Here is a 12,054-nt window from a genome sequence, read left to right as displayed (position 1 = left end):
ATATACATATATATATATATATATATATATATATATATATATATATATATATATATATATATATATATATACACAAATTAACATGAAAAACATGAATAAAATAAAAATAAAAAACTAAATGGTAGAGAAACAAGAATGGTATAAGCAAATAGTCGTTGTCAAGACACATCTAATTGCCATAAATAATGCGATATTTCTGAATAAAGAATAATTATCCTAAGATAAAAATTATTCTTTATATGTGTCGATATCGCAAAAAACCTTATTTTGAAAAAAATCATGAAATAAAAGAAAAATGTAATAGGAAATCAAACTTACCGGCGTGAATTAAAACGCGGTTTAGGTTTAAAAGTACAATAATAAAACAGTTAACAAAAATCGCGAAGATGTAAAATATTGCTTATAGCTTGAATCGAATATAATAAAATTTAAAAAAAAAACATTTGATCGAAGAAGAAGAAAAAAAATGTTTAGGTAAAATATTAGTGCTGCCATCTATGAGAAACAATTAGTAAAAAGGTAATAAAATTGAAATAATAATAAAAATGTTTAACGGATTGAATAAATTAGCAGTCTTAAAAAAACAAAAAATAAATAAATAAAAAAATATAAATAAATAAATAAATAAATAAAAAAATAAAAATAAAAAAATTAAAAAAATCATTAATAGGGAAATTAATTTAAAAGTCAGTCTGTCAGGATAGAAAGCCGTTTATAGACCCATCCTTCATTCATAATTTTACAGAATACACATATCCATCTTTCATAGGGTGACTTATTTAAAAATCAGAGCCTGCATACAGGAATAGAAAACCGTTTATAGGTTTTATTCTTCATTCATACAACCTTACATAATTTTAAAGTATACACGTATCACCTGCATTTATCTGGGGTGGTTCTTTACGAACCAGAGCCCATTCCACTTATACAAAAATAAAAAATAATTAAATAAATAAATAAATAAATAAACTGTTTATTATACCGGACAATTAAAATTAAATTAATTTTAAGAGGCTACAAATATTAAAAAGTAACTAAAAAATATTTAACTAATCCAGTATAAAAGGTCATACATCCAAACTATTCCGTCCAGTGGCTTTAGGAATAGTTTATCATAGTTAGTTCCTACCTTGAAAAAATCAGAGCTTATTCTTAAAACAGAAAAATTAAATAAAAATTAAAAATTAATGTACCAAGTTTTTTAAGATTTTTTTAAAATAGAAATTAAGAAATGAACTAGGAAAATGGCTATTAATTAAATCGTTTTTATATATATCAGTATCTAATAAAAACTCGTTATAGTTAGAATTATTCCTGTAAAATCTATGAATTTGATTGGCAATAATATTAGAAAAAACCTTATTGGCTAAGTTAGAGTTGAAATCTATGCATTTTTTAACTGGAAATTTAAATTCATTTCTTTTGTCAAAAAGTTTAAATGTAATATTATTATCTGCATTAATATTAAGAGTCAAATCTAAAAAATTTGCTGAAGAATTACTATTATTTGTTTTATTAAGAATTAATTCATTTGGATAAATATGTTTTGCTAGAATATCGAAATCATTAAAATTAATAACTAATAGATCATCAATGAATCTGAGAAAGAGAGAATCAATTGGAAAATTAACATGTGATTTTACAAATCTATATTCTTGTAGAAAAAGAAAAATATTGCAGATGTTAGTACTAAAATTATTTCCCATGGGAATACCATTAATTTGTTGAAAAAGGTGGTCATTGAAAAGAATATAATTGTTGTTAAGGTTAATATGTACTAGAAAGTTCCAGTTATCTTCATTAATAATATCACTGAGATTAAACATGCTATGAATTTGAAGAAGGTCATCATGAATTTTATTAGTTGGAAGGGAAGTATAGAGGTTTTCGAAATCAAAACAGTGAATTGAATCTACATTTTTTAAAGTTTTTAGTGTATTTAAAACCTGAATGCTATTTTTAATATTCCAATTTAAATAGTTATTATTTTTAGTAAGTTTATTAATTTTGTTATAAACTTTTTTAAGAATGTTCTCAAAGTAAATACCGATTTTTTTCATGTTACTATTAACGCCACTTGCAATAAACCTGAATTTGGTTGGAGTCTTATGGAATTTTGGATTGGCAAAAAGAAAAGGAAAATTGTTAATATTATTTGGTTTAATTTTAAGTCTTTTATAGATAGCATTAATTTTATTAATAATAATATCACTGTTGGTGTTAAGTTTTTTGTAGGTAATATTGCTATTAAGTTCATTGGAAAGAAGTTGTTTGTAAAAAAATTTTCAAATAATTGCAAAATTATTACTAGCTTTATCAACAGTGGTTATACAAAATTTATTTTGAATATTTTTAATATCTTGTCTTAAAACAGAGTTAAAAATTAAATCCTTTTGAAAAATTAATTTGTCCCTTTTAATATTGATTTTAAAATCTTTAATGATATTCTCTCTCCATTCAAAGAAACCTTCAATTGGGAAATTATGTTTGTAAGATAATTTTAAAATAAAATCATCGAGATTTTTAATAAAAATGGAAATAACTTTGTTTTTTGAAGTTGGAAAAGATGGTCTAAATTTTGAACCTAAAGACATAAATTTTTTAATATTTTCGTTGTCAATAATATCTAAATCCCCTGTAATAACGTGTTTATGGAAGTTATCAAAAAAAGGAGTATCTTTAAAATCATCACAATTACATACATAGTTGAAATTATCTGTAGCTATATTCCTATAATTACAGATTAAATTTTTTAGACTCTTAGTGTATCTGAAAGTTGGTTTGCAATTAAGTTGGATAGGAAGAAGGTTTTTATTTTTACCTATAATGGCATTTATGTTAAGATTATTAAAAATTTTATTGGTAAAATCTAAAACAAAATAATCTGGTTTGGGTAAATCCTTGTGCTTATAATTATTCTTAAACCTATATCTAGCTAGATCTTCTACTAAGTTTAAAAAATTAGAAAAATATTGATTTGAATTAATTTTTACTTGATCTAACTTTAAAAAATTTAAAAGTTTGTTGTGAAAATTAAGTTTAACCCCTAGAATTTTAGTTTTAATAGATTTAATAGCATTGGGTTCATCATAACAATTAATGCAATCATTAACAAAATCTTTTAAGTTATATTTAATTTTATTTTTACTGTTACCTCTTTTTCCTCTATTATTATTATTGTAATTTTTAAAAAGTTTGAAAATATTATAAATACACTCATTATTATCAAAAGATTTAAAATTGAAGTTAGTATTTAGACCGTAAGGAAAAATAGATTCATTAATAATCATATATTTATTTTCAGCCTCAAGACGTTTTTTAGGGTTTTTTACGAAATCCAGAACCTCTATTGAAATATTTTTAAACCCGTGTTCAGAAAAATGTTTAATCTCAAGGCTATTGTTATTATTACAGTTAAACTTATTAGTTAAAGACCTATGTAAATTAATTCTTTTGTGAAGGGGTTGGGAGGTTTGTCCAATATATATAACATCACAAATTAAACATTTAATTTTATAAATACAGTTGGTAGCCTTTCAAAGAGGGGAATTTAAAGAAGAATTAGCACTGACGATATATATATATATATATATATATATGAATGAGAGAGAGAGATAAATCTGTGTTATTATGGCGTAAAGAATCTGTATGAATTTTTCAGAACGCAATATCGTAAATTTCAATAACTTAAGGAACCAAGAAACATTTTAAAAATTAACTAGTTCCTGAACATAAACGATACAGGAAAGAATTGTTCCCCTCGCATTCTTTTTTTTTTTTTTACAAAAATATTAGACACGTGATTGCTGGTAGAAGGAATTATCTGAATTCTTTTTTTTCTTAATGTGTATTTTTTTAAGTACTCATTTAATAAAATATTAATTTTTATGCATAAAAGTAACTTATAAAATTTAAAAGATAAAGAAAATTTATCTAAGAAATGTTTTTGTGTTATCAACACATAATAGAATATATTGAAACAAATTCCATATTTCTCCTTTTTTTGCACTATGTAAGTCGTGTAAAAAAAAAAAAAATCGAATATTGTGAAATCTGCAGCAATAACCAGAAAAAAATTGATCAACGAAATTTTGGCGAATCGGACGCATCAAAAACGATCGAAACACCACATGGATTTACAATGGTATTAACGCAAATCGAGCCCATCAGCAAGCGATTAATCAAACGCGCGATTCAAATTTTGTGTGCCGTAATAATACTGGAATTTTAAAAAACATGAGAAAATCAACTGCATGAACTGGGGGAAAAAAGATCGGAACACGAATTTAGAATTGACAATGGTATCGAAACAATGTTTGTGTTTTAAAATTTCATTTTTTGTTTTATTTATTTCGAAAAATATTAAAGCAATGAAACAAAACTACTTGGTTACAAAAATCAGTATTTTTGTATTTTAAAGTCATGAGAAGAAGTTATTTGATATTAAATAAACTCTTTTTTCCAATCGTTGCTATAATGAAATCTTACTTAACCCACTGGCGGATTAGCAAATGGGTTAATTTGGGAGAAGGTTTTTCCTCTATATACTATTTTCCTATTTAATAACATAGAAAAAAAAACCGGTTTTGCTGTGCGGAGAAGTCTGCAAGTATAAATATGACTTTTAACGTGCTGATTTTTTATACATCAATATACCACATTTTTTTTTTTTTTACTAACTTCATTTCTTTAGATTTTTGATGAATGGATTGAGAGTCAAAAAACCCCTATCAATTCATTGAAATTTTTTTATAACAACTTACAATACCGAAATACAGTGAAACCTCTCTGGAGTGACCACTCTCCGTTCCACACTAAAATGGTCATTGATTGAAATTGGTCGTTCTTAGAGGTTACCTCCATTGACCTCAGAACTGTTATGGAAGGTATATGATTTTTTGCAAACGATTTTTAATTTAATTAGTCAGTGTCATTTTCTGGGTGCAGAAATGCCATTTCTATAAACAGATCGAGCCGGCCAGGTGGCCGAGCGGTTAGCGTGCCTGACTGCGAAGCCATAGGCTGCGGGTTCGAATCCCGCTCTGGGCATGGATGTTTCTCTCTCTCTCTCTGTGCTGTCCTCTGTTGTGTGTGTGTATGATGTGTAAATGTGGCCCACCCTATAAACGGGTTGTGGCAGTGTGGCGTGGGCAATGTTGCTCGCCTCCGTGACTTTGGTTCACAGGTGCCCACTGGGTAACGCGAAATGAGCAACAATTCTGGCATAGTATAGGCAAAAGAATAATGTTCAGTGCCTGCCATTGGAAAAAAATAAATAAATAAATAAACAGATCGATGAATAGCATCTATAAAATTGATCCCAACTAGTAATATGTGTAAAAATAAATTTACCAATTATAAAGCTACTTTAAATAAATAAACAATTATGTTTAAGTTAGCATTTAATTTTATATTATAAAAATTAATTAGCTTTAAAAGATGAGAAGAGGTTTGTTTGTTTGAAATACTTCTTTTTTCTAAAATAGCTTTTTTTTTCAATTTTAAAAGTAAATCATTGATAGCATCGTATTTAGTGCACTCTAATTGCAACATAAGGCTGTATCGTCAAAAAGAGCTCTCTAAATATGAGTCTTACACAAATATTTCAAATACATTGTAATCTACTTATTTGTTTTCTTAATTATTTGTTTTGATAATTTTTTTGTGTTTCCTTATTTGACCTTTCTTGTATTTGGTGCAGATGTTCTCCCGGTCATTGGGAGGTGGTTTAAATGGTCTCTTCTAAAGATTTTTTTTAACACAAAGTCTATGGAAAAAATTCTGTGCCTCCCCAAAGTGGTCAGAAATAGAGGTCTTTCCTGGAGGTTTCACTGTAGATAATTTAAAAAACTTCTTCAGCAAATTGTGTAGTTTGTATAAAGTATCACAATCTTAAGCAGTGCGGAATTTATCATGATAACACATCTCACAATAAAAAATTTATGTAATAAGTAATTTTTCTTTAAGTTCAGTACAATTGAATTCAAACTTAAAAATTTATTTAAAAGAGAAATTTATTACAATTTAAAACATAGAAAAAATCACAATTAAATAAAAACCGAACACATTAAAAAAAACTGACAATAAAAAGAGTAAAAGCTGACTGCACATTGCTACAAATAAACATAACTATTTCAAATAGAATATAAACACATAAGATAAACAGTTATGAATAAATAGAGTGGAAGCCACAAATTAATTCCACTCGCTTCATATTTTACTTTCTATATCGCATATGAAACATATCAATCTCAGCAAATTTAAAAATTTACATACGTTTTTAGAATAGTATAGTATATGTATCGACGTTTTCTTCTTCTTTTTTCTTCGAAGCAGCAGTTTAGAAAAGTAATCTAGGCAAGTGCCTTAAACATACCATCTTCAAGAAGAACATTGATAATTTTCTAAGGTATAATAATTTCTGAAAATCCATATGCTTTTAAAATACTTATTAAAAAGTGGATTTCTTCTTCAAATGCACCAATTTTTATTAGATAATGTTAAGTGCACACCAATACCTTAAATTTAAAAAAAAAAAAAAAAGATCTAAGACCCCAGTTTATTTTCTTAATTTATTTTACTCACTTCAATAATTTAAAATGTACTGCAATGATGTAAATTTTGAATAAAGGTATTGTACTAGTGAAAATTTAGTCAAAACATTTCTTCTATAACCCTTGAGAAAAAATTAAACTTTAAGTGCAGGTTGTAATGGTTCAGAAAATTATCAGCAAATAAGAGTTCAGAGTTTTACAAAGACAAATAAACTTATTAGTGCATAAATAATGAAATATGCTAAATGAATAAAATATGATCCATGATTAATAATTTTTATACGAGATAGTTGGTAATGAAATGTAGCATCCTTCTAATTTAAATATCTATATGGATAAAGGGTCTTTTCTAAAATATGTTCAGAAGCAAACTGAAATTAACCATTTTGATCACAAAGCAGAATACATTCAAAGAAACTTTTGTGTGAAAGACAGACTAGAAAGCTTAATTCAGGCAGAGTTCTGTAAAAGCTGAGACAAAATTGACTCCTCTGGAAATAATGATTTCGTCATATGGCTTTTCTTGTTGCAACTCAACAATCTGAAATTTCTTCAACATCAACAAGAACAAAAATTTTCGAGAAACCTAAATAAGCAAAAATGTATATGTAAAAAAAAATTATGATTAAGGAATCATATGTAAAAATTTATTTTACACTATTTATTTATTTAACTTTCCGATTTAATTTTTTTTTCTGGTACTGCAGCATTCAAAACAAAGCTATAAAAAATGAATGTTACACAGAGCATTTCATAAACACCCCTCCTAAATGCTAGTTTCATATTTCTTAGAGAATTTGCGTAAATTTCAAACTAAATTTAAAAAATTATAAACATTTGTGTAGTTTTTTTTTCATTTATTCGATGTTTGCAAATGCTGATTCTACTCTCTGTATATGCTTAGAAAAGCCAAATTTTTACAATAATAAACTGAAAAAGGTTTAAATGGTGTGATAAATCTTAAGACATTTATTGTATAAGTCTCTAATTTAATATCAATTTTTTCTTGTTGGAATAAATCACAGTTAAATCATCTAAGTAATAATCTTTCCTTTAATCATTATTGTATGAGTCTAAACTAAATTTAAATACATTTCTTGTACTTACTTTTTATACACAGTGAGTAGAATGAAATTTTGTTTTAAGATTGGTAAGACTAATTTTTACTATACACTGAAACCTCTCGTGAGCGACCCACTCTCTGTTGCACACTAAAATGGTGGCTCATGGAGGTTGGTGGTTCTTAGAGGTTACCTCCATTGACTTCAAAATTTTCATCAGAGGTACATGATTTTTTGCAAACGATTTTAATTTTAATCAGTGTCTTTTTTGGGTGCAAAATGAAATTTCTGTTGGTATTGTGAAAAGACGGAGCTATGAACAAAATTTGGCGTCTATAAAAAAATCCCAAATGATATAATTATGAGTAAAAACAAATTTACTAATTATAAATGATAAAGCTATTTTGAATAAATAAACTATAACGTTTTTTGCTTAAATTTGCATTTAGTTTCGTATCATAAAAATTTGTTAGCTCTTAAAGATGAGAAGAGCTTTGTTTTTTTTCTTTCTAATTTAAATTTAAACTCCAAAAGTAAATCGTTGATAGCATCGTCTTTAGTGCATTCTGGCTGCAACTTGAGGTTGTATCTTTAAAAAGAGCTCTCTAAATTAGATCCTCATACAAATACTTCGAATGCTTAATCTACTTATTTGTTTTGGTAAATTTTCCTTTTTGATATTTTTCCGTATTTGGTGCAGATGTTTAACCGGTCGCTGGGAGAGGTTTTAATGGTCTTTCCTTAAGATTTTCTTCAATACAAGGTCTATGGAAAAATTCTGTTTCTCCCAAAAATGGTCATAAATAGAGGTTGTCCTAAATGGAGGTTTCACTGTATTAGTCTCCGTTTGATTGATTTTGGCACCTGTTGCAGACAAATTTTGAACTACAGAGATGGTACTGCAGGCTGGCTCAGAAAATTCTACTCCTGGGTACATTCACATAGTTAGTATTTTCTTTCAGTATTCAAAATTCTGTTAAAAACGGCCCCAAATTCCATTTTATAAATGGAAAAGCACCAATATTGCATGAGGGGATCTGAATCAAACTCAGCAGTTTTATCCGGCGAGCAAAGCTTTTTTTTTTTTTTTTTTTTTTTTTTTTTTTTTTTTTTTTTTTTTTTTCAATTTAAACGACTTAAAACTCCTCATGCACCACAAAGTATAGCATGAGGCTTACAGTTGTAAGTAAAAAACAAAAGGAGAAAAAATTTACAAATTTACACTAAAAACAAAATTCCGCAAGGCCGCAAGACTTTCAATACTTTTGACCAGTTCTGATAAGACAGGTGGCCAACTAATTGAAAGACGTCTCAAATCAGTCTTTAAATTCATTCGGGCACTCGCATAGAGACTACAGTGAAGAAGAATATGTTCAGCATCTTCATCAGCATCACCGCAAGCACAAATTCCACTGGTCTGCAGATGGAAACGAAATAAATATCTCTTAAAATTTCCATGGTTTGTTAAAATTTGGGTCAATTTAAAATCAGTTGCAAAGAATTTACATTGCAAACGGTGAAAAATTGATGGAAAGAACCTTTTCGTCCAGAGCGACCGAGGCGAAGCAAGAAATTCTGCATTCCAGTCCGCAATGATTTTATCTCTAGCGATGCGCTTCCAGTGAGAAGCTGGAACAGACACCCTTAAGTCTATTTCACCACACGTAGCTTCCCTAGCCAATTGGTCTGCTCTTTCATTGCCCAAAATACCGCTATGGCCACGAACGTAAGAAAAATGAATAGTTACGTTTTCAAGAGCGTTCAAAATCGAGTGAATTTCCACCACAAGCTTCTCAGTAGAAGTCGCGTCACTCAAAAGAAAAAGTGAAGAAAAAGAATCTGTACAAATGAGATATTTGAAAATTTGGTTTTCACTAAAAGAATTTTGTATCCACTTAACAACCAGGTTTATACACAAAAGTTCAGCCTGGAAAACAGTACATTCATTATGCAGTCGGTGCTTGGCAGTAACCTTCTCTGTTCCAGTTTCATAAATTACAAAAGCAAGACCAACCCTTCCATCAAGCTTACTACCATCCGTAAAGCAGATAGTTTTATATTCCTGAAAAACATTATTTACATAAGGAATAATTATAACAGGTTTCCTGCATGCTGGGTGGGGCAAACATGAAATAGGAAGCTTCCCGTCCAGGGTTAGACAATCGTTGTCTTTTATCTTCTCCTTTAATTCAAGATTATTTAAGATAATTAAATCAATAGGCGGAAGACCAGCGATAACAAAGACCGCATCATAACTAACAGTTCTATATCCCTGAATAATACGTAGAAGAATTCTTCTTTGAGTTCTTCTAAGGATTCTAATATTTATCTTCTTTCTCAAAGAGTTTCCCCAAGATCCTGAAGCATGAGCAAAGCTTTGAGACCCCAAATTCTACCATTGTTTTTATTTCTCAATATCTACTTAACTAATAGTTTGAATAAAAGCATTTTAACACCAGTTATGAAACTCACTTTTAGAAAGATAATTTAATGACAAAACAGATGCTTTTTAATAATGTATTATTTCGTATTACTGAATTTTATTATGGGCCATTCTAATTTTTCCCCCCAATTTTTTTGAGAAATTGTAAGGTCAAGAATGACATTTATAGTAATTAATAAATGGGCCATTGTGTTTTATTTTTTACAAACAAAATCAATAAAACAGTTTCTAAATTAAAATATTAAATAAAAAATTAATAAATAAATTAATAATAAATAATTTTTCACAAAAAAATTTTCCTTGGATAAATGGGTCACTTAAAAGTCCTTAAGATATTTTGATTTGAACAATTATTCCAGAAATTGAGCAAAACAAAAGTAAATTTTACTAGAAAATGCTTAAAAAATTGCAATAACTTTATTTTAGTAATATAAAAGAGGAAAAAAAGAATTTTGTAATAATAAGTATAGAATAAGCTAACAAGTATTTCCATGTAATAGAACCTTTTTTTTTAACATTTCAGAATAATAATAAAAAATTTAAGTTGTCATTAAAGATATTTTCTACATTTTTAGAAAGTTATTTATCTCAACTGCATTACTTTATAATTGCTATAGGAAAAAAATGTGTTTTCTCAAACCAGGTACAATAACAGATATTAAAGATCACACAATATATAAACCAAATTCACTGGGTCTTTCTACATTTAGTTAACTTAAGAACTTGTTTGCTTTAATTAAACAAAATGAAAAAATAAATAAATATTTTGTTATTAATTCATGTAAGACAAGATTATAAATATACTGAAAAATACAATTGAGTTTGAATAGAAATATATACATTACTATTTTTTTTAAAAAATCAGAAATGAATAAAAATCTATTGTTGTATTTCATACTATAATAATATATAAAAAATAACTATTATAAAATAAGAATTTTGAATAAATGATTTAAGCTAATGAGTATACTCTGATATGAAGAAATAAAAATGTTTACCTTTATTTTCTTATCACTCTGTACTAATAGAGAAAACTTTATCGAAGAATCATCACTTTTCAGTATCCCTCCAATATATTTTAGAAATATGACAATTTTGTTATGTAAATTATATATTTCACCATCTTTATTGTGAGAGAGAGACATTTCAAGCTGAAAACATAATTTATCAACCATATGTATTAAAAACCTAAATTTAGAAACAACAAAAGTCGGCAAATTGAAAAAGTAATTTTCCTTTTGAACAGCACTTAAATAATAATAAGGAGGAACGATTTAGTTTGGCTAGTAAAAAACTGAAATTTTATGCCCTGACGCCAAGTAAAGTTAGATTTTATTCCATTTTGAGCCCCTTTAACAATCAGTTGTAGTTATTGGTAGTGTTTCCTAAATTCAGGATACACAAAAAGGGTGTTCTTTCACTGATATATTTACACATCTTCATTCATGATGAATAACAAATTCTACAGATTCTTCAACTGCATAAAAAGTTTTTATAATTTTAAAAAGATTTATGCAGATTTATTTCTCCCTAGAAAATAAAATTTTTTGCAGGGTAAAATTTTTGAGGAGTAAAACTCAATTCTGCTTCTAGATAAGTAATTGCAAAATCTGATGCTACGTGTAAAAAAAATAACTAACTGAATAGAAATATTTCTATCATATGATTTATCACCCTCTTAACTTCAACTTTTATGTAGTGAGAATTAAATAGATAGCCTACTATGATACATCTCCTATTGTTTTAACTTCCTATCAGAAATTTAAGATTTTGGTTAAAAACCCAGGATAGGGTAACTGCTGCTTCTGCATAAAAGTTTTGTTAATTTATTTAAAAAAAAAAAAAAAAAAAAAAAAAACATTTTGGCACAATGGTTAATCTATCTGCCTTCTAACTCAGAGATATTGGGTTCAAATCCCAGGTGAGACAATTTTGTATTTAGATTTCTAGACTTCTGTTACTATTAGTATTAGTATTCTAATACTATTTAGTATAT

General features: G+C 27.3%; 1 protein-coding gene across 2 annotated transcripts in view; it reads right to left on the bottom strand.

The window, feature by feature from the left end:
• Window positions 1-5,977: 5,977 nt before the first annotated feature.
• LOC107438426 (double-strand-break repair protein rad21-like protein 1) overlaps window positions 5,978-12,054 on the bottom strand; it is a 35,854-nt gene continuing 29,777 nt past the window's right edge. For both annotated transcript variants that reach the window (XM_016050724.5, XM_071184340.2), the window contains 2 exons: window positions 11,057-11,209; window positions 5,978-7,140 (listed from right to left, as the gene is read on the bottom strand). In XM_016050724.5, the coding sequence (XP_015906210.1) occupies window positions 7,000-7,140; window positions 11,057-11,209 (294 nt within the window). In that variant the 3' untranslated portion in view covers window positions 5,978-6,999. The remainder of the gene's footprint in view (window positions 7,141-11,056; window positions 11,210-12,054) is intronic.

This window comes from Parasteatoda tepidariorum, chromosome 10 (genome assembly GCF_982258835.1).
Source record: "Parasteatoda tepidariorum strain Cologne lab strain chromosome 10, Ptep-v5.0, whole genome shotgun sequence".
In the NCBI taxonomy this organism is placed as follows: domain Eukaryota; kingdom Metazoa; phylum Arthropoda; class Arachnida; order Araneae; family Theridiidae; genus Parasteatoda; species Parasteatoda tepidariorum.
This window is presented reverse-complemented; position numbering and strand designations above follow the sequence as displayed.